The sequence below is a fragment of the Trifolium pratense genome, linkage group LG3 (genome assembly GCF_020283565.1).
Source record: "Trifolium pratense cultivar HEN17-A07 linkage group LG3, ARS_RC_1.1, whole genome shotgun sequence".
NCBI lineage: Eukaryota > Viridiplantae > Streptophyta > Magnoliopsida > Fabales > Fabaceae > Trifolium > Trifolium pratense.
The window spans coordinates 9,007,093-9,030,638 of record NC_060061.1 but is presented as its reverse complement, the minus strand read 5'-3'; the positions used below and the strand labels follow the sequence as shown (position 1 = coordinate 9,030,638).

General features: G+C 32.3%; 5 protein-coding genes across 5 annotated transcripts; 3 read left to right on the top strand and 2 right to left on the bottom strand.

Moving 5' to 3' along the window:
• The first annotated feature begins 65 nt into the window (after window positions 1-65).
• LOC123917001 lies at window positions 66-3,877 on the top strand. Its single transcript, XM_045968602.1, has 3 exons — window positions 66-839; window positions 2,407-2,517; window positions 3,222-3,877. The coding sequence occupies exons 1-3, from the start codon at window positions 261-263 to the stop codon at window positions 3,369-3,371; spliced, it is 840 nt and encodes a 279-aa protein (XP_045824558.1). The 5' UTR covers window positions 66-260; the 3' UTR covers window positions 3,372-3,877.
• Window positions 3,878-6,009: 2,132 nt separating this feature from the next.
• On the bottom strand, window positions 6,010-7,696 carry LOC123914547 (pentatricopeptide repeat-containing protein At1g62910-like). Its single transcript, XM_045965750.1, has 2 exons — window positions 7,568-7,696; window positions 6,010-6,729 (listed from the first exon to the last, which is right to left on the bottom strand). The coding sequence occupies exons 1-2, from the start codon at window positions 7,694-7,696 to the stop codon at window positions 6,010-6,012; spliced, it is 849 nt and encodes a 282-aa protein (XP_045821706.1).
• Window positions 7,697-7,911: 215 nt separating this feature from the next.
• Window positions 7,912-13,453, bottom strand: LOC123917000 (DNA replication licensing factor MCM6). Its single transcript, XM_045968601.1, has 18 exons — window positions 13,161-13,453; window positions 12,891-13,040; window positions 12,662-12,787; window positions 12,325-12,487; window positions 12,051-12,244; window positions 11,750-11,945; window positions 11,580-11,654; window positions 11,164-11,393; window positions 10,961-11,075; window positions 10,207-10,281; window positions 9,990-10,130; window positions 9,702-9,905; window positions 9,451-9,612; window positions 9,310-9,365; window positions 9,078-9,223; window positions 8,832-8,999; window positions 8,457-8,587; window positions 7,912-8,373 (listed from the first exon to the last, which is right to left on the bottom strand). Exons 1-18 carry the CDS (start codon window positions 13,235-13,237, stop codon window positions 8,230-8,232), a joined length of 2,553 nt encoding a protein of 850 aa, XP_045824557.1. The 5' UTR covers window positions 13,238-13,453; the 3' UTR covers window positions 7,912-8,229.
• Window positions 13,454-18,915: 5,462 nt separating this feature from the next.
• LOC123916999 (EPIDERMAL PATTERNING FACTOR-like protein 1) lies at window positions 18,916-20,197 on the top strand. The gene is made up of 2 exons (XM_045968600.1): window positions 18,916-19,311; window positions 19,766-20,197. The coding sequence occupies exons 1-2, from the start codon at window positions 19,186-19,188 to the stop codon at window positions 19,997-19,999; spliced, it is 360 nt and encodes a 119-aa protein (XP_045824556.1). The 5' UTR covers window positions 18,916-19,185; the 3' UTR covers window positions 20,000-20,197.
• A 1,418-nt stretch (window positions 20,198-21,615) lies between these two features.
• Window positions 21,616-23,088, top strand: LOC123916997. The gene has a single exon (XM_045968599.1). It carries the CDS (start codon window positions 21,653-21,655, stop codon window positions 22,679-22,681), a length of 1,029 nt encoding a protein of 342 aa, XP_045824555.1. The 5' UTR covers window positions 21,616-21,652; the 3' UTR covers window positions 22,682-23,088.
• The last annotated feature ends 458 nt before the right edge of the window (window positions 23,089-23,546 follow it).

Below are 23,546 nucleotides of genomic sequence, written 5' to 3'. Positions count from 1 at the left end.
TTAAGTTATGTATGTAACTTTAATTAATTAATAATAACAATTAATTAAACTCTAAAAAATGCCGTCAAAGTTTTGGACTTTTGGTGGTAAGTGGTAACGGTATCACTATCATCAGTGAGAGCAATTCACCCAAACCGAAGCCACAATCAAACCATGGTGATGATATCGATACAGATACTCCATTAATCAAATCAATGTTGTTTCTTCTTCTTCTTCAACCCAAATTGCACTAACACTTTCAACTTCTTCAAATTCAAACAATGTTACTCACTTCTCATCATCACCACCATTTCACACATTCACTTTCTTCTTCTTCTTCCCTCTTACGTCCCCTTCATCTCAACACTCCAATCCTCAACTTCAAACTACAATCAACATCACATAGATTAACCTCCTTCACCGTCCACGCGAATTCCTTACGTCACCGATCTCAAATTTCCGTCTCCAACCATGTTTCCGATTCCAATTTCGATTCCTTCCTTTCCTTTATCGAACTCTCCTGCCTTCTCTCTTCCGTTATCGTATCCGCCACCGTCGCCGTGACTTCGGTTTGGAAGAAGGAGTTGTTTGTTTCAATCGGTAACAGAGTTGCTCCGTGGAGTTTGTTGATGTTAGTGGTTGGTGTTTTGACCGGTGCTTTGATTAGGAGAAGGAAATGGAGAGAGACGGTGAACGGTGGTTTTTCTGGTTCGGAGGTGGATTTGTTGCTTAGGATTGAGAAATTGGAGGAAGATTTGAGAAACTCTACGACGGTTGTTAGGGTTTTGTCTAGACAGCTTGAGAAATTGGGGATTAGGTTTCGTGTTACTCGCAAGACTTTGAAGGAGCCTATAACTGAGGTAATTACTCTCTTTTGATTAACTAGTCTTTTTGTGATTTATGATTTGTTCATGTGTTTAAGCCTGAGATGAATTGTTGAGTGGAATTTAAAGCTTGCATGAAATTAGTGCATGTTAGACAAAACTGATTCTTGAATGATAGAATTAGAATCATAAAGTTTATTATGATAGTACTAGTGTGTTTTAGTGTTCTTGAGTAGAATAGATTCTAACTTTAAGCTGAATTGAATTTTAGCCTTGAATTATTGTTCAACTCACTTTTACGGAGATGTATCTAAACAAAAATCACTTTACTTTTAGTTTGCTTTAACTAAAATAAATTTTTGTCACTACAAAACCGAACACACATTTAGTATAGTTTTTTTTATGGTACATTTAGTATAGTTTTAACCAATGGAAAAGGGCTATTGGGAATACTGGATAGAATAAGATAGGGCGGTACCGATTGTTAGTTGGTTCGGTGGTGATTGTCGCTGAACTTGGTAGGGAGGACCACGGCTCGATCCCCCGCAACTGTGATCGGGAGGGGGCTGGAACCACTTGATGCCAGAACTGACCCCGAACCAGATTAAACAGATTAAACTGGTGGTGAAAGCAAAAAAAAAATAAAAAAATAGGGCGGTATATGTGATTTCATTCAGAGCAATGTAAGGATCATAGATATAATGCACCATTGAATCCAAGCTGCCTGTTGATACAATATAACTAATTAATAATATAATAACTCCAAAGTATTCCAGCAATGTTAGGTTGATAACACGATTAAGGTTCATAACCAATTTTAGCAGTCTTGCAGAATAAAATGCATAACAAAATTACCTAAATATCCTAGATTTGCAACCTGAAATAGTTTCATGAATGAATTAGAAAATATAAATAGTTCCAAGTGTGTATTCACAGGTTCATCATCAGATTCAAATTCAATTCCACAATTGTAGTCTTGTTCAACCACCAACTTTCCTAAAAACATGCTAAGCACCACCAACTTTCCTTAAAATATAGTACTAAGCTTATAGGTAGAGTAGATGCTCATTAATGAATGATTTGATGTCTCTAAACTAATCTTTTATATGAGTGTATTGGAGCTTGGAGCATTGATGCCTGGCTATGAATCTTGGATAGCTTGTGCGGAATGACTAACCGCAAAACTGCTATAGGAAATAGAGCCTGCTGCTTCATTAAAGATCATAATACAAGTCAAATGTTCTGTACGAGACATATATAAATGCTCAAAAATAAAAGAGTACTCAAAGTTAAATCAATGTTTTAACTTGTAATAAAAAAACTCATAATCTTAAACTAAAAACACAAGTAAAAAATGACAAAAAAGTTGCCTTGAAAATATCAATTTAAACTTTTAAGGTGTTGAATACACAACTCTCAAGAAAATATTTCTACATTTAGTTTCTTATCTAGTGCCCCTGGGGCACTTGTTAGCATTTGCCATTATTTATTAGTGCTCCTAAATAGTTTGAGTGACTGGTAGAAGGTTGATATGTTGTATCAATGTAAAAAATAGAAAAAGTCTGACAAAAAAGATATCTAATTATTTCTTCATTTCTTGAAGACTGCAGCTCTGGCACAGAAGAATTCTGCGGCCGCAAGAGCATTAGCCATGCAATCAGAAATATTGGAGAAGGAGCTCGGGGAAATTCAAAAGGTTTTACTAGCAATGCAGGTAATTGTCCCTCAATGTTACTTAAACTCCACGACAGAGCAAGTGCTCTTTAGAAATCATGACATTAGTTTGTTAGTGGATTTTAACAGTTAAAATTATTGTGTGGTTGTAGTATTATATTCAACACTTTAAGGCCCGTTTACTTCGTGAAAACATTTTTTGATTTCATTTTCTAAAATGTGTTCGTTTTATCTTTTGCTAATAAGATGTGAGACTTTTGAAATGAGCCATTGCGATGGAAAGAAGATGAAATGCAAGTTAGGGATGATGCATTTTTGGAAAAGTGAAAAAACTCCTGACATTTTCATTGTTTCCAAACAATGCACACAATTGTTCTCTTCAAGAGTCTAGTATTTCCTTGTTAGCATGTAAAAATTGACATAAATTTTAGGAAATGAAAATAGAAAATGTTTTCGTAAAGTAAATGGGGCTCTAACTTTCATGTGTTTTAGAGATTTTATTTTGATTTGTTGATAGTATTATATTACTCACCCACACACAATAATACGACATAATTTTATATTCTGAAGTAAAATGTTTTGCAGAACATGAATCTAGCATTCTAGTTTAAATCCATATGTCAGACTTTAGACCTATATATGTCTTAGTTAGAATTCTCTTGAACATTTTATTTTATAAAATATCCTCGTAGTATTTTTATCATCGGTTTGACTTATCTTGATGGTGTCTGATCGTTCATGTAGGTACAACAGCAAAAACAACTTGATCTCATTCTTGCAATAGCAAAGGCCGGTAAGCTATGGGAAAGCAAGCGTGAAACTAGCGAAGAACACGGGACAATAGAAATGTCTAACTCAGCTGTGAATCTCAATCAGGAGGTCCACCAAGTTTGAAGCTTGGGTTAAACTAAGGAAAACCATCAAATTCCAGAGTGATGAATCTCAGTGTTACATTCTTTGTTTTTTGATGTGTACACTGAATCATCCATCAACACACAAAATCAAATTACTCAGAATTTTATCGGCACATAAATAATGATTACACATTTTCTAAGGGAGCCTCAAGTTTCCCGTCGATACAGGTGGGAAGAAATTACCCAACGAGTCAATTCAATCTAAGAGGGGAGAATTTACCGAACTCTCTCTGGTTCTGTAGTAAAGTTAGGGAATGTAATGTTGGTTCTTTGTGTGTTCGCATTTACTTTCATTTCAAGTTTACAAGATACTACTCATCATCAATTTGTCACAGTTCACATTTTCCCCTTCGCTTTACTTCACAATAATTCTGTAAAGTTAAATAATTAAGCACACATTGTTGTCATTGTAGTCGATCCCTTTGTTAAATTTGACTAATTAGTTGCTGAGGTGTCAAGTTAGAGTGATGACACGTCAGTTACCTATGCCACAGTATAATTCCCATAACTGACTGAACTTACATCTAATTACCCATAACTAACTATGACTGATTTTTTAACTGCACTGAAAAGTTGGTCAGAGTGGTAACTTGGTGTGCAAGTTACTGAGAGAGTGAAGGAATTGCTACATATCTTGACATACTATATATTGTGCTTGCAGCAAAATGCTGGCAAATGTGGCTGCAATTATGTTGAATTGCTGTTGCGGACCCTTTATATTGTGCCACAGTTGCAAATCCCAATTTAGAACTAAAATTATGTGTTATTACGTGCCGTATTGCTACAATTTCTGTTTCGAACTGGGTAGAGTAGGCTTGGATAATAAAGCTAATGATTTGGTGATAAATTTGTTTGATGCATTTTTACTGATTTGCTAAAAATATAACATATTTTTCAATAGCGTGATGTGATGTATGTCTTGTATGAATACCCAAACAAAAACAAAATAAGTAAAAAACAAATATCCTAGTCAACAAATGAATATTAAGTTTCAAAAATTGAAGTTATATTATAGTACTGATCTGCTCCAAATTTTAAGAAAGAAAAGGAACTCAAATGTAATCAATCAGGCATAGGACAATTAAATGATTTAACAACTCAGTACATTTATTAACCTAAACAACTTATGAATTAACAAAAAGAAACTCAAACAACCAATTGAATGTAATGTATCACTAAAGCAGTGAAACAGAGTCCCTAAAGTATATTAACAACCAATTGCAATGACATCAAATCATAATCAAAAACTCTAAACTAACATGTGCTTATTATAAATTGTGATTTACTGATCACCTGAACTTTCAAATGAACGTAATCGAGCAATTCCTTTTAAATAGGGCAACGGAATGAACAAGTAATCTGTTCCTATAACTAATTAACAACCAAAATCAGATAAATTAGTTGCAAATCACAAGTAACCAAAACTAACTATTTTTGCTAAACACACTTAGTTTGAATTACTAATCTCAACAAAAACTAGAAGGCCTTTTGGCAAGAAGGATAGAAAGTTTGAAGGGCACAAGAATAAACTATTTTTGCAATATTCTTTTATTTATTATAATGATATCGTAACCAGAAAATATCACTACAATTAATTGTCACAGTTACCACCAGTTCCCCCAAATTGAATAACATTTCCCACTCGTCCCTTTTGATCTCCATTGTATTCAATCTGATAGCATTTCGAGGCATCGTTAAATAGATTACCTGAATAAGACTAAAGCTCAAATCAACCATTATTCCACCATAGGTTGATATTCTCAATACGCTTGAACCGACGTAATATGCACGATTGGTCTGAACAAATCCCGCACAACGTGTATTGAAGCATCCAGTTTTTAAAACATATACTCAACTAGATTATAGTGTAATCAAAATCAAACCATCAAAAGAATTAAAAGATTGAACCAATTAATTTAGTCCGATTTTTAAACATTCCTTGAAAGTAGAATAGTTATGGGTCGAGTGTTAAGTTTCTTCAAGTCTTCAGCTCCTTATATAGACGAGCAGAAAATATCCACTAAAGAAGCTCTTGCACAATTTAGAGTCGTTGAGAAGTTTTGATCCAAAGACTTGATTCATTCCTTGATATAGATAATGTCGTTAAAATACTTTGTTATCTTCATAAATCTTCAACGTCGAAGTTTCATTTAAACCACCACTGTCCCAATTCACTTTCTAAAGTAGCCAAAATTTTCGCTGTAACGCCATTATTAATTCGTGATATAAAAGCTATCAAAGTTGTGGTATTAAAATTTACCAGATCACTCCACCAAAAAGATTCTTAGACTCAAGCTTCCTACAAGTATAAAGTATTAAAGATCTACTGTAATCAATAAGACATGTGTAAATAGACATACTATCCAAACAAAAGTTTGTTTCTCAATTGGCAAGGACACTACAAAAACAGAATTATGCCATAAACTTGAAATATAAAATGAAAAGAACAATGTGTAACAAAAGAACCATTTTACCTAGTTTCAATTTTACAGTAGACCTTTCGCGATAATTTCACGTAGAAGTTTCTCTGCCTTATCATTTTCACCTTTATTAAACAGAGAATGGATAATTATTTCATAAGTTGCAGCATCTGGAATGCAACTATTGTCTTTCATTTTTTATAGCAAGGCCAAGGCTTCATCAAGCAAGCCCTTGTCGCAAAACCCTTGGATCATAACAGTATATGTATAAACATCTAGATTGTAGCCTTTGACCAAAAGATCTTCAAAAACCTTTCTTGCGTCCTCTACTCTTCCATCTTTACACAATCCGTTGATAAGAATAGTATACGTGCACATATTTGGTTGAATACCCTCATCCTTAACTTTTGTTAATAATGCAATTGCCTTTTCAACATGATGGTTTTTGCATAAAGCATCTAATATAGAATTGTAAGTAAATATATCGTGTTGTTGCCCTCTATCCTGCATCTCATCGACAAGCTTCAAAGCATGTGATATTCTCCTTGATTTGCACAAACCATCAATAAGGGAATTGTAAGTTACCACATCAGGAATAATGTTTCTACAACGCATTTCTTTTAAGAGATTTAAGGCTTCATCCACCATTTTAACTTTACAAAATCCATTAATCATAATATTGTAACTCAAAACATCAGGAGTCACTCCACTTTGAGCAGCTATGGTGTTGAATATACCCTTGGCCTTGTTCATTTCTTTAACTAAGCAATATCCATCCATTAAAGAGTTATAAGTAACAACATCAGGTTTAACACCTTTTCTCATCATCATAGCAAACACATTATTAGCTTCTTCCAACTGAAATCTGTGGGCTACCAACTTGTCATGAAAATGCAATGCTTTATGGATGGATCTGACCTTTGAGACAGAGACCCTTGATGAGTGTATTCAAAGTTATGGGATCTGGATGATAACTCTTTTTGAGAATGTTGGCAAATACAGAAAAGGAAAGAGAGTTTAGACCCATTTGAGAAAAGCAATTGATCAAGATGCTCAAATTAACAAGGTCCGAAGCAATTCCATTTAATTCCATCTGACGATGAAGTGAAACAGCAGTGTAGTAATTGATTGAATTGAGGTGTATTAAGGTGTTTATAAATTATAATCGATATTAAGATGCCAAACTAATCATATTTTGTTATGTTGAATTGGGTCCTATTTAACGGACCATGTTACTGATATTTGTAGGTATATAACCTGTTAGTGAGTAGTAACTTGGAAGTAGCTGTTCTAATCTGAGATGAGATGTGTATGTCATCAAAAACAGATGAATATACATTGGTGTGGAACATAACATACTTTGGTCCAAACTAGTAACTGAGCTGTTTGGGTCAAGTTTGTTTGTATCAAATGAAACAATTTTCAGATGTACTCATCTGGATTTGGTTTGGAAATATTTCAGATGTTTACATCTGGATGTTGTGTATTTATTTTATTTTTGGGGTACTTTCTCTTTCAAATGTTACGTATTAAAATTAAGGACAGTGTTACATTGTTATATTATATATCTAAATTTTCACCATATAATACATGTTTTTCCCCTTCCAAAACTACTATTATCCCCTCCTTCAAAAAAAAAAAAAAAACTACTATTATCCCTTCTGTTTTTCTCCCTTCAAGATACATTAAATAGTAACTAAGGAGTCAGATTCAATAGCAATTAAGTGGTAGCCTCTTGGAATAGCTAAAAGCAAACCTCTCTTTGATCGCCCTCAACCTCAACATGTAATTGTTCAAGTATCAATATTCTCAGCAAATCCCAACAAAATCTCACTGTTGCATTTTTTAACAACTCACCCACAGCATTATTACGTTCTTGATTCATCACAATTAATTTTCACCCAAACAATAAAAAAAAAAAAAAAAAACCTAAGTTAATGACAACTTTGGGTTAATCTTTGGGACACCTAACCCACAAACAACATAATCTATTTTAATATAATTATTATAGTTGAGAATGGAGGCTTTGGAGATTGGATTCACAATCTCATTTGATTTTTTTTGACGCATACAATCTCATTTGATAAATTTACACAAAACTGACATTCAACTCTCAAATGAGTCCTCCCTTAAAATCAAGACAATAATATTACAAATATCATTTCTTTTCAGTAATAAACGGAAATGGTGAGAACCAACAAAGTAATGGCTTAAATATACCGAGACTGCTGCTTCACTCTTTGGTGATAAACTATAGATACAGATGCATTATCTAAGCGGCACAGCAGTTCTCCAGCATTACTAATACAGGCTAAAGTAACCAGCTTGCAGCTCAAGACAAAGGGAATCATCAAGTCACTGGAATATTCGGACTACAGAATAAAGTGATTTCCAATTTCTTTCATCATTACAAGGCTATCATTCAACAAAATAATTAGGAGCAACAGCCAAAACTCTATCATTCCTAGCCGCAGACTCGGATTGTTCTGCACCAGCAGCTTCTGTTGCTGCTTGTCTGCCATCGTCTATCACTATCAGACACCCCTCTCTTCGAATTAAAATCTACAGTTAAATGTTTGATATAGTTAACATGCCTGCCAATAATATACTAATTGCTTTGAAGGCTGTATAAAACAAGTATATACCTCTATAATTGCTTTAATTTGGGAAATTTCAACTTTTGCCTCCTCCACAGAACTGTAATTATTTTTCGCATTTTGCTGGTCTACATACCATTTAATCAATTCTCGTTGCTTCATCCCAGCCAAGACATCTCCTGTAATAAATAAGCCCACAGAAAATTCACCTTTCATTTCAATATTCACATTGGATTGGACACTTTGTAGTATCCCTGACAATGTTTATATAAATAAATCTCAATGTACACAAGGACAAAGGATATTCAGAGGCACAGAACCTGAATAAATTATAGAAATTAAATTTTACACAGCAATACCAACACTTTGAAGTATACAATGTTAAGATATTGTATAACAAACAACAAAGGTTCAAGTAAAAACCTGTCTCCTCGTCCTCTTTTTGCTTTGCAGTCTTCTCGCGCTCTTTTTGCATTACAGTCTCCTCATGCTGTCTAAGACGCATGACAAGGGCCTTGGTAATCCTCTGAAAGTATTCATCAGTTACAGTAGATTTCTTTCTTTGGGGGATAGACCCATCCGCTGGTTTTTCTGCAAGTAATTAAACCTATGAATATCTAAATTTTATCACAGATGATTGCAAGGTAAAATGGGTAGGAGACACCTCACCATTAGTTCCAGCGGCTTGCTGAGCGGTAGAGCTTCCCACTTGACCATCATCAGCATCATTATTATCATTTCCTTCACCACTACCTGCTTCTTCGTCCATATCTTGATCTTGAAACTCGGATAGATCAATCTCACTGGACTCCACTCTGAGGGGAAAGAGTAAATTGAGCAGTTAGAGACAAGAGCTAGTTCCCAAAGTAGAAATTTAAAACAAGCAAGAAATATGTCCTACCTTATTATAGATGTTTGCAGCAGTTTTACTGCTAAACGAACATGACGGGGTTGTACCTGTTATAAAATCAGAAAAACTTCTTAGACCAGAAAAGGAAAACATACAAAAGCATAATAACCAGTCCCTTAAAACTTTAAACACCTGATTATCCAAATGACACCGTGCAATGGCCTCTGACAGCCTGATTAAAGCCTCCAACTGCCTGACTGTCATACGATATGCAACCCTACTGCCAGGATTTGTATCAGCCCTACGGAGAGAAACGTAAGAGTCTACCAGTAGTTTTCTTGCATCTGACGTTAGCTGCATTAATCAGGCTAAGTGAGAAAGAAGCACAAAGGCAAAATTAACCCCATGCAGGTTGATCCAAAATAAAAAACTAGTGTTCAAACCTTTGGTTTAAGAGTTTTTGCATAGCCTATATAACGCTTCAGTTCTGCTGTAGTGAACGTTGGAGCAAGAGCTTCTTCGCGCTTTTGATGAACTCGCACAATATGAGAAGCTATGTGGTAATCTGTAACATCGTCTGGGTCATCAATCATAATGTATACAAGATCGAACCTTGAAAGTATAGCCGGTGGAAGAGCCACATTGTACTGAAAAGAGAAAGGGCAAAAACTAAATTAGGCCAAGTTGTACTCAATAAAGCAATTAATAGCCAGTTTAGCAGAACACATTACCTTCAGTGGTTTAGACCTATCGTACCGTCCTCCAGCAGGGTTGGCAGCAGCAAGAATGGAAGTACGAGCATTGAGTGTTGCTTGTATTCCTGCTTTTGTGATACTAATAGTTTGTTGTTCCATAGCCTCATGAATTGCAACCTTTATTTCAAACAAATATCAGATACTTCCCAGTCCATGACCATCAAATGCCATTAAAAAAATGTATGCCTCTTACCTGATCTCTTATATCCATCTTGTCAAATTCATCAATGCAGCAAATGCCATTGTCAGCAAGCATCAAAGCGCCGGCCTGAAAACAAGTTCTTACATAAGAAAACTAGACACTTGAGAATAATTTTGAAGTCACTTGAGAATAATTTTGAAGTTAGATAATGATAAAACGCCTGAACATATTGAAACCCAATCCTTTTGATTGTGTATACCCACCCTACTCAGGTAATATCTCTCAAGTCATGTTTCATAAGTTTTTATGCTACACTTTATATAGATTTCTAGATGAAAACTTCTGATCACAACATGCAAACATTTTGGGATGCTTAGAGTTCAGAATCCAAGATGGGCAGACAAATTTATGATGTGTGGCCTACTCAAACTTAATTCTTAAGTATGTTTAATATTTTATCATTTCTTGATTCACTATTTTCCAAGGAGTAATTTCAATCTAAAGCAGCTCTAATCATATTATTATGTTTTATCAAGTAATTGAGATGAACAGTAACACTAGTTTGTTCTAATTTAAACTAGGATACATAAAACATGTACCATTTTAAATTTGCCAAACCAAAGACAAACACAAATGAAAAGAAACGATGGAAATTTGTGAACGTTATGAACTTATTAAATTTGGAAACCAAAGACAAACATGTATCTTTTTCCTAGGCCAGTTCTGTCCAGCTGCCTTTGTTGAGAGTACAGATATTTTTTACACTTCAAAATCTAACAAGTACAAAAAGCGACAAATTATTGACCTCTATACAAAACTCCCCAGTTTCTGGTTCCTTGGCAACAGTTGCAGTCAATCCAGCAGCAGATGATGATTTCCCAGATGTATACACAGATCTTGGAACAATGCTTGAAGTATATCTGAAATGATAACCATACATAATCCATTCAATTCTCGCAAACCAGTATGAAAGTAATCAAAGAAAAAGAAAAGGGAAAATGGTAGTACTTAAGGAATTGAGACTTTGCACAGCTAGGATCTCCAACAATACAAACATTTATGTCTCCTCTAAGGCTGATGCCTTCATGAGTAGATTTGTGGACCCCACTCATAAGCATAAGAAGGATTGCTCGCTTTATATCTTGATGACCAAAAATAGTTGGAGCAACACTCTCAACAAGTTTGGTGAAGAAATCTGGAGTGTTCCTCATTCGTTGAACTTCATCCAGTTCCTGTTCCTGTTAAATCAACCAGCCAAATATAGGGTTAATTATTTTCTCTCATACAGTACATAGCAGAAGTTTGACCAAGAACATTATGTGTGCATGATCATAATATAGGTAACACCGGTCAGTAACAACAGCTGACAATATGAAATCAAAATCAGATGGTGACATAGTAATGCGTAGAGATCATCAACTAACAGTAAATTGCTGATCATCTTCATCTGAATCCTTCTTTCTATTCCTGATGTCTATTTCTCTTCTACCATCACAAATCTGGAAAAAAAAACATTCAGAAAACACATCTATCACAAAACCAATATTACATTATAAAATACAAATATAACAATAACAAACCACAAATAACCAACCTGAACAGAGTTGGCAATAAAAGCTAGACGATAGGAGAGGTCTCTGACCCCTAAAGCCCTAAGGCCCCTCACACCTTCATTTCCAGATGAAGAACCCTTGCGTTGAGAAGCTTCCCTACGACATTCTGATCTCTCACCAGGGGATGCCAATGCCAATATATCAGGTATCACAATTACAGTGCCAGTAAAAATAACCCTGTAAATGGTTTGCAGTTGATTATTGACTTTCAAAATTCAGAAAAGTTAACATTTCAGTACAATTAGAAAAATTCAAGCAAACTTGAGGCAAGAGAAGTCTCACGTGTCACCAGCCCTAGCATGTTCCACAATCTCATGACGAAGAATAACATCCAATGACCTAGGCAGAGAGCCTGCAGGTATCTCATTGGAAGTCTCCTGCATTCTCACCCTTTGCCAATCAGTAAATTTGCTCTCTTGGCGAAGCAGTGCCCACTTTGCTCTGTTGTTACATGTAGCATTAGGGCAGATTGTTGGCTGCATTGGCACAAACAGAACATTCAGTATAATTCATTATTCAATACAACAACAAAAAATAACAACTGTCTATTAATCACCTCAGTATACTTGAATTGCTGTTCAACATTCTTTATAACCCCACCACATTCTAGGCACTTGAAAGTCCCTTGAAGAAGCTCCGGTCGAACCTCACTAGTTCTTGTTACCACTCCTGTAACAGATACAAGCCTTCCAATCTCTGATGTAGCCAATTCCCTTAACCTGCAGATATATACATTCAGCATATGAACAACTCGACAAACAAAGACTCAAATACTTTGATTTTTAAACACATACACACTACATTGCAACTCCAAACCCTCCATTTTCAATTAAAATTACATTCAACTAAGATTAACAAAATGGGAACAAAAATTGGAAAGGAAATGCATATACCTCTTGACAATTGGAATATTATAGAATGCGACATTGATGTCCTTGTTAGGGTTATCATCAGAAATGAAAGTTGGCTTAAGCTCCATAACAAACCTCTTGCAGGCATTCTGCAAGTAAGGTTCAAACCTATCATCATCAACACAGAAAACAACAATTATTAGTGTCCCAAAATAACAACAAATTTTAGGAGATAGCTAAAGAAATGAAAATTAAAAAAAAAAAAAAAAACCTCAAATATTCATCGGAGATAGCTTTCTGAAGAAGATCACTGAATCTGATAACGTGATCAAAATCAATGAACATCGTGTTTGACTCGTTAGCTCTCATCACTTCAATCTCCGCTTCGTAATACAGTTCATTTCGTTGTCCAGATCTGAAACTGATGATTGAACACAAACAGATACAATAATTCAATTAATAATTCAGTTAAATCAGTTCATAATTATGCAAATGAAGAACGAAATGAAGATGAAGAAGACGAAGAAGAAGAATAGAGAACCTTTTGAGAAAATCTAAGAAAGCGTTTTCAACCCTAACGGCTTTCTCATCGACCAAGTACCCGCCGAATGCTTCCATTTTCGCTTAATCGAGTGAAGCTTCTGAGAACTGATTCTGATTTCTGAACCCTAACTTCCCTTCGGTTTGTGAAGTTTGGGATTTTTGGTTTCTGAATTCTTCTCGCTGTTCCTAATGAGCGCGAACTCTTCAGTGGCGGGAAATGATGAAAGGGACTAACATCTTCCCGCTAAAATGCTTTGTGGCTGTGTTGTTGTTGATGGGCCTAATCTTTACAGGCCATTTTTTATTGGGCCGGCCCACTATGACCACCTTCACTACTAGGGGATTATTTTTACCGAAAATTTCTATTCCGACCCCACATTTCTTTTATATAACCCTAATTGACGTTTTTACCTTTGTAAGGTTTTTCGGTTTCGGTTTCCACAAACCGAAGTTTGTATTTTTCGGTTTCTACAAACAGAAGTTTACCTTTTGCTCATCCCTGATCATTTTTAGTTGAAACAAAATCACCCATTCAATGTTGATAATTTTTTCGGTTTCTACATTACCAAAGTTTAGCTTTTTCCCTTTCAACCTCACTTTCTCTCTCATGTGAAACAGCAAAACAAAGCAACCTCCATGACCATTTTTGTGAGTTCCACAAAAATGGATACTTTAAACAATCTTTATATCAAAACACCAAACCTCCTTTATTAAACCTTCATCATTTTTCATTCTCTACAACATGAACCTAACTTTATTCCTTAACTCCATCAATTAAGATTTTCCATTGACACGGAAGGTAGGAATGATTTTTTTTTTTGTTTTTTTTTTGGGGGGGGTGAGGATATTATAAATTTTTTTTTTATTAATTGAAAAATTATTTGTTTTCGTAAGGAGTATGAAAGTCTGGAAGTTAGGCAGTTGAGGGAGTTTAACTTAATCCTATTGAGTAAATGGTATTGGAGGATGCTAGTGAATATAGATGGATTGTGATTTAAAGTGTTGGTAGCTCGCAAGATAGTAAAATGTTCATTGCCTTCTTATCATGCACAATGCACATTACATTTATTCATTCCCCTTTTTGTGGTTGTTGTGGTCACATCACAATCGTCAAAATTATGAGAGTCATTAAGGTATTGCATGTGAATATGAACTCATAGTACTATTAACTTCTTATTTAATAAATTCTAAAAATAAAAAATAAAAAAAGAATACATATGAAGCAAGGGAACTGAGGTGGAATTTGGAAAGTGCATAACAAAGCAAGGGAACTAGGTAGAATTTGGAAGTGCATAACAATTTAGACGTCGCAAGAGAGGTAGGGTTAGTGTCCTTGTTGTTTATCCTAACTCCTTACTCTTTTAATTAATGGTAATTAATTGGAAATTGAATTCTCTTATGCTTAATGTATTCGGTCATCTTTTATGCACTTATCTAACAATTGAGAATACATAAAAAATAAAATAATTAAAAGAAATAATTTTGAAGAGAAGAATAAAAAACAAAAATGAACTGACTGAAATGATGACAGCATGACTGAAGGTGAAAATAAAATGGAGAAGATTCAAATTCAAATAATTGTAATTACTCTCCATTGGAAAATGAAGTAACCAAAACATTACTTTGCCTTACCTTTTTTTCTCCAATCATCAGCACCCAATTTTGTGATAACAAAATTAAAAAGCTTAGATAAAGGTGCAAGTTAAGTCTATAAAATTTAATTCAATGTCAATAGTATTAAACTACATTTTTTATTTGGGTTTAAACCCGAGATTTTTGCGGTTATGTTTGTGAATTTATGATGTGATACTCTTAATTCCGTCTAATAGAAAAGGTAAATTAAATGGTAAATAAAAATATTTAATTCATGTTTGAATTGCCGGTGAAATTATTAAAATTACGTGAATCATTGTAATTTTAATAAGGTAAAATTACACTACAGGTCATTTATCTTATTTTTTTTTTAATATTTTGGTCCTTTATATTTTTTTTGTAACAATTTGGTCATTTATCTTTTTTTTGTAACACTTTGGTCCTTATCTTATTTATTTATAAAAAATAAGGGATCAAAGTGTTACAAATAAAAAAAGATAAAGGACCAAACTGTTACAAAAAAAAGGGACTAAAGTGTTACAAATAAAAAAAAAATTAAAGTGTTACAAAAAAAAAATAAAGGACCAAAGTATTACAAAAAAAAAATAAAGGACCAAAGTATTACAAAAAATAAGATAAAAAACTTGTAGTGTAATTTTACCTTTTAACAAAATCTACACATTAAACTTTGTGGACACATCTTTTTCATGCTCTTATGACCGGTAAGAAAGGAGTGTACGTATGGTCACTCACACAGTCACTATCCCTCTCACATTCTCAATGCAATGTCGATAGTCTAAACGCAGCTTTGACTAATTGAAAGCTACTGATTTACACAGCAAGGAATCACAAAACCTTGAAAAGGAAACTGAAACAGCAATACTTCCACATGCCTTTTAAGCCTATTTGTGTGATGTGCCTTCTTGAAATGTGCTCGATCAATTTTGGAAATTCACCTCAATCTGTGCATGCAAATTGATCCCAAAAAAGTGAGGTAACTGCTATAGGTTATCGAGTACATTATTTCTAAGTGTCTTATAAGTTTAACTTCAAATAAGAGTAATTTTGTCTTTCAATTTCATTATTTTATAACTTGATAGATGGAGGATCACTTCAACAGTTTTAGAATGAACAATGAGTTATGAAAAATGTTAAGATGAAAAAAAAAAAAAGAATTTTTGGGGATAAATTGGAAGAACATAATAAGTTGTGAATCAAATGAATCACTTGATGTTTAGTTAAATTTTTTATAAATTATTACTTCCCTTATGATACTTTGAGAAATTAAGTTTATTTAATATTATGTCATACTATTCATTTCCAAGAACAAATTAACCTATTTAACCTTTTGTTTGAATTCATAGATAGCTTATTCCATTTTATTTCTTTTTCGTGCATTTTCAAGTTGTTTTGGAAAAACTGAAGTTTTGTTTGTTTTGTATTTATTTTAATTTCATCTATTCTATATTCATCATCTCATTGTTGTTGATACTACTATTTGAAAATTATAACATGGATTTAAGCTGTTCATTTTTCTCAATATCATGTTTGTCTATTAGTTGTTTGTATATTCATAATTTGTTTTCATTTTGCTATTATTTGTTCACATCAATATATTGGATACATTATATAGGTTTATATATGTATTATTCAATCAAATAAAAAATGTGTTGCTACCACAAAATTCACAATATTCACTCGTGTAATATCCGTGCATCGCACAGGTGAAATATCTAGTTAACCATAGTTTTGATTGTGAATTGAATTTTTGTTTCCCATAAATATCATTGAAACTACACATAATTAGAAAGTTTCAAACCGGAGTGAAGATATCTAATTCGAACCTAATAATACACTTGATTTGTTAAATAAATAAAAGTACTTGTATATTATTAGGTCTTTAAATTAATAGGTAAATAAGTTTTTTTTTCAAAAAAAAAATATTTTTCTATCATTTATAAATTATAATAATAAAGTTTTGGTTTATTCTATATTTTTATTACTAATAGTAATTAATATTGTTTTTTTTTAATGAAAAATTAGTAAAAAAATTGTTTATAAATCTTATAAACAATAAAATTGTGTTTTTTCGATGAAATTATTTTTTTCTAAAATACAATAGTTAAATATACTGATATATTTACAATTTTGAATGTACTAATTAGCACCATAAAACCTTCCGATATATATAGAATATACAATGGTACTAAAAAAAATTGCAAGAATTTTACTTCATCAATATTTTTCACTTTTACTTTCAAAATATTGTTTACTTTTTAATTACTAGCATTATGCTTGTTACTTACTGTAAAAAAAGAATATGCTTGTTACTTAGATAATGCAATGGACCACTTCCGTAGTAGGAGTATTTATGAGAAGCAAAGTATAATAAATACATGTCAGCACTTCACTTCTGCAGTGGATTTTTTTTTTTTAATAATCATGTCAGCACTTCACTTAATCATGGTTCACTTTCTCCCTCCTTCATCAAAATTTGAGGTTGGAGGCGACTGCAGCCAAAATCCACTGATTAGTTTTAACTTTTAAGACACATGCGCCATTTATGACACAAATTAGTGTTTTATTATTTTCTCAAATTAAATACATTAATTATTTAATGAATTTAAAATGTGTCTTTTTATAAAAACCAAAATAGTAATTACCAGTGATTTTTATGAAGAAAAAAAAATACTTAGGATGTAAATAAGAAATAAATTTTTGGTATCATCAACTAAGCCTCGTCATAGTTAATATCATAAGTCTCGTCATATTTAGTATCATCAATAATGTTAGTCAAATATATGCATTGATTTTCGTGTTTTTATTTCGGTCTTTATTTTTTCTCTCCTACCAAACACACCCTAAATATTCAATTTACTATTTTTTTGTTAAAAGAATATACTAGTACTTCCAAAGGAGCCTCAAAATCGTTTAATAAACTTCAAATAATTAAGTCCACTGTGGTCAAAACTCAAAACCTATGGATGCGTAGGTGGTGAACAGAGACAAAAATTAGATAGCATAATAAATGCCAAATTTATCTTCCTCTTGCCTTGCATTTCCTTATTAGAAATTTGAAAATTTCTCTTGTCATCTAAAATTTGTGAACTTAAAATAAGTGTGATTTATAGTATATAGAACTTAAAATAAGTGTGATTTCAAATTATTTATATACTAGTATAGATTAAAAAACGATAAATATGATAATTTATAAATTTAGTTTTTATTAACCGTCGGTTATTATTAAGTAAAGAATAAGAGGGAGAGCCTTGAGTGGTCGCTAAGATTAATTTTTATTTTTTTATATATAAACATGTAGTAAAGATTTGAAGTTTAGTTTGATCACACATACATATTTAATAAAACATAGAAAAAATTAATTAAACAATATGTATTTTTAAATTGATTAAATGATATATATTTATAAGAAAATGCTAATTAGGACCTCGAAACACTAGTTAAACATATTAATAAAAAATTAATAATTTTTATGTACCAAAAAAAATAATTTTTGAATTTGTGAATTCAATATCTTAAAAGTGTAAAACATTATCTTACAAATATTATTTTTATCTTTTATTTTATTTTTTAATATGCTTAACAAATGTCTCATATGCACTATTTAACATGACCCATATTTCTTTTTTGGTCAAGTAGTCTAGTGGTTAGAAAATTCACCCTTAACATTGATAAGTGAAATGTTTGGGGTTTGAACCCCGACCCTTAAATATACTACCTCCGTCCCTAATTATAATACCATGTTTGACAACAATGTACTATTCATTTACCTTGTTTTAACCGTATTTTTTTAATAATATATAAATGTAAATATTAGCATATAAGATGTTATTCAATTTGTTTTGATGAGTATTCAAAATATTATTTTTTTATAATTTTCACTAATAGACAATTAAAGATATTAGTGATTAAAATTGTGCATTAGCATACGTGCAGTGATTAAACAAGATTTTATAATTAAGGACAAATACAGTATAATACAATATTCATGCCAACAGAATCAAACTCGCGAAGATTATATTTGTATGAGCAAATAAAATGAGTTTAATAATATTTGTGAGCATATAAATGTTTTTCAAAAAATAATAAAAGTAGTAAAGAGATGATATCATATCAGAGTGGTCAGTAGTAGTATATATTCTTTTGTAGCCGGGGAGAAAAATGTTTTCTACTGCTGCTAGTAATAAGCTGCTATAGCCTCAAGGCTATACTTAGCCAAGGGGGCCTTCATACTTATGTGTGTATTCTCTCTCTCTCTCTCTCTCTCTCTCTGCTGAGTACTACTTGCTTCACAAGCCTCAACACAACCACAAATCGATAAAGTTAATTAGAGAATTACTACACATCTTCTCACATTAACATACCCACCCTTCTTAGCCTCTTAAATGGGGAATGAATGATTCAAAGGAGTCATGGCTTCACTTAATTCATATCACTACACAACAACCATCTCCACCTTCCTCTTCATAATTCTTCTACATCATATGCTTCATCCTGTTTCTACCTCCAATCGCCTGCATTCTGCAAATCCTCCCCGGGTAAGCTTTAATTCAATCAATTCATTCCACTCTTTCTTAGCTCCTAAATACACTTGCATGTTTAAATTTATTGAACAACTGATACAGAATGGATCATCTCAATTTGTTTTCTCTCAATTTTTTTTCATTTATTTTAAATATAAATATTGTCATACATTTATAATCTAATGGTCTAAAAGACAACATTATTTTCTCAATTTATTTTTCAACTTGAGAGAATGGTCTCTCAATCACATACATTTAATCTATATTATACACTAAAAATATCCGTTATTCAATAAACTCACGTGTAGTACTCTCTAGATAAATGTTTATTTTTCAAGTTTATTGAATAATTGGCGTATATGATTCATATTATGTATCGGATACACCAATTATTCAACGAATCAGACAATCTTTGTTTATTTGAGTGTGTACATGTGTGTGGTGATGGGTGTGTGTTGAAAATGTGCAGGAATTATTATTTGAAGAGAAAAACAAGATAGGTTCAATGCCACCAAGTTGTCATAGCAAATGCAATGAGTGTCATCCATGCATGGCAATTAAAGTACCATCCTTGCCCACTACTCATGATTCTATCCCTCCCAAAGTTTCTGCCATGGAAAAATGGCTACAAGGTAACATGTACTCCAATTACAAACCATTGGGATGGAAATGTCATTGTGGTGAGCACTTCTTCAACCCTTAATTACAAGTCTACTACAATACAACCTTTGTGAAGAAGATCCAAGATTTTGCTCCTCCGTATTAATGATTAATGATAGTGTATTTTTAGGTGGTCTATGTAGTAATGTGGTTAATTAATGTTTAGATATGAATCGCTTGCGTCATCATTGATTGTATACAAGTTTGATAGTACACTTATACAAAGTTTGTTATAGACCTGAATTCCTACTTTTATGGTAGCTGCATCTATATTTGTTTTCAGAAAAAGCTTAATCTACTACTGCACTGCATTTGTGTGTTTATATTTATGATAAGGGATTTTAAATTGTGGTTTACGAAGATTATTTGGTAATTTAGTTGTCAGAATAGAGGACAAGAGAGAGAGAGAGGGTTGTCTTGTCCATTGCAATTGTCCCTTTCTCTGTTTTCGTAATGTGTGGATCTGTAAATGTATCATCAACTTTTGCTTGTCCTTTAGATCTGTATATAGATAGCTACTAATTTCTTTTTGAGTTTCCTACCTTATCCTAAAAATAAAATGAACTTGTTAGAACTTCTCAAATAGCATCAAGTTCTCAAATAGCATGAAGTTTGATTTTGCCGGGTTACGAGGGGGCAATCGAGGATCATCCACATTAAACTTAAAAACAAACATCTAAGTGAGTTGCACATCACACTCTTATAAAAAACCTTAAGTCATTAGGTTTATGTGTCATATCATTTATAAAATGTCCAATCTCAACTTTTCTAAATAATGTGAGACTTACCTCATCACCTCACACTTATCACAAAAGATTTGACACATTTAGATGACTCAAAAATAAAATAAATTTTAACTTTAAATTAGTATAAAAATTTAATACGTTTAAAAGAGTACTCCAGATATAATTTATGGACTCCTAATGTGATTTTTATGATCAATTTTACTATTTCAAGTTTCAACACAGTTTTATGTGACATAAACCACTTGATATTAAATTCACTTTTAAATAAAATAAACATTTTATCACCATAAAACCAATCACAAAGACAAACTAAAACCAATCACAAATCACAATATGACAAACTAAGAAAAATCATTCATCTTTTATTTTCTTGGTGTTGTATGTAGGACCTCCATTATTCTGGAAAAAACTGACAAAATATGCCAAACATTATTAATGAGTTTATTACTCAGTCAAAGGAGGAGGCTGACTAGTAGTAGTGTCGACTACTATTTTGTGCCACAAATTCAAAAGAACTACTAGTATGAAAAAGACTCAATTTAATTGAATTAAAATATAATTTCATATCATTATTCCTTGTCACGCAAGATGGACAAAGTCAACCCACTTGGGTTGGTCCAGTGTTGTTGGCTTGAGTCCTTGAAATATGCTTTTCTCAAGGTCTCAGGTTCGATTCCCTCTGGTGTCAATTTTGGTGGACCAAGTTCATATAAAGCAAAAAAAACTCTGACTTTAAATGGGACCCCCGCAAGTGGGCGATGAAATTGGTCTCCTTAAATTAGTCGGTCTTAGAGCCGGATACCAAGTTTTAAAAAAAAAAAAAAATGGACAAAGTCAAAGTCTTCCTCAAAGGGTGAATTTCTTGGAAGACACTATTAAGAGATAAGATCCAATCCATTTATTTATTTGTATATGAAAATCTTCATTCATCTTCTAAGATTCAACCAACAATGGATCGTGAAACCAAACAAGTTATGCTCAAGAACAAGAACATGGATGTCTTAGATATCCTCAATCAAACTCTAACCATCTATTTCAAAAACATCAATTTCATCATCTTCACACTCCTAACTTCTATACCTTTATTTTTTCTCATGGTTTACTTTGAAACATTGTTCCAACAAATTTTAGTTCAAACTCCAAAAATCATCTCATCTCTACCTTTCCATGAAAAACATCAAATTACTTTCTCATACATGGATTCATTATCATACATGGATTCTAATGGAAACATATTCACATACATTGATCATATCCCAAGTTTTAGCCAAGATTATTTACCTCTTTTGGTTCAACTTTGTTTAATTTACACTATCCCTCTTCATGTTCTAGAATTTTTTTCTAAAGTATTAACTATGGATTTAGCTTCAAAGCTTATAAATCTAGAAGAGAATAAAAACATGAGTCTCAAATACATGTTTCAAAATTCAATTGATTTATCAATCATGAAAGGAACATTTATAACTTCTTTGTATACACTTACTTTATCAAATTGTCTACTTATTGCATTTCCATGGACAGTGAGTAATTGTTTTGGTTTAGCTAGTACTTTTTGGTGTTACATAATTTTTGGTATGATTTGTTTTGTAGCTGTTGGAAAATTGTTGATGATGTATTTAGAATGGAGTGTTATTTGGGATATGAGTATTGTGATTTCTGTGTTGGATGGTATTTATGGAATTGGAGCTATGAGAGTTTCATATTATTTCAATAGTGGTAATCAAAAGAGAGGACTTGTTTTGATGCTTTTTTTCTTTGTTTTTGGAAGTTTTTTAAGGTTGATATGTATCTACTTTGAATGCTATAATGGAGGAAATGGAATTTTTGTACAAATTGGTGTTCTTAGTGTTGTGAATACATTGAAATGGGTGGCTTGTGTGATTTATTTCAATGATTGTAAGGAGAGGAAAATGGAGAAGAAAATTGATGATGAGGAAATGGGTAAAGATAAGCTTGAAAGTGATTCATCAAAAACATAATTTTGATGTATATATAAGGTTGTAAGAGTTGGAAATATTCATATACTTTTCAAGCCCCAAAAAAATGAAGGGATTTTTTTTCTTCCCTTCTATGTGAAATAATAATGAATACTTGAACAATAGTAGTAATGTTGTATCTTTTATTTTTGTTCAGTTTTTTTTTTTCCTCATAAAGTCTCATTGATGAATATGAATTGTGTTCACTGAGGAAGTGTGTATATCTGTCAATTAATTTGGATTTGGCATCTAAGCTTCCAACAGACAAGAATGAAATTAGTCTCTAGCAGAAGAATTGTGTGCAGGGTCCAATTGTGATGCAATGAGAGATTATTATACACATGTGACAGGTATACTATGTAATAACTTTACAAATTGGAAATAAGTTTCCTCAAGAGTAGTTTCATAAATCACTTTTATTTTTATTTATTGTTTTGAAAATTAATTAAAGATGGGATGATTTTTATTTTTAATCTTAATTAATAATAAATAAGCCAATATTCCATCGTTGATTTTCTTGTTTTAGTCCAATTGATAAGGAATCAACTGAAATTTCACAAGAACTTCAATTTAAATTCTACTATAGATGTACTGCCAAAAAAAAAGAAAAAAAATTTATGCTACTAATGTGAAAATTTCGTTGGTGGATAAAAGTGACTCCGTCATCACTCTTAATTTAAACATTGAGATTTTCTCTGACTCTGGTGAGTCTGTGAGACTCAACTCACCTAATTTTTCTTTTAAATAAAAAATCCAATATATTAAAGAGACATAATATATATAATCAAAAATATTTTTAATACAAATAAAACAATTTAATTATATTTTTTGCACTTAAAATAAAGTAATCAAACAAGAGGTAATCAAT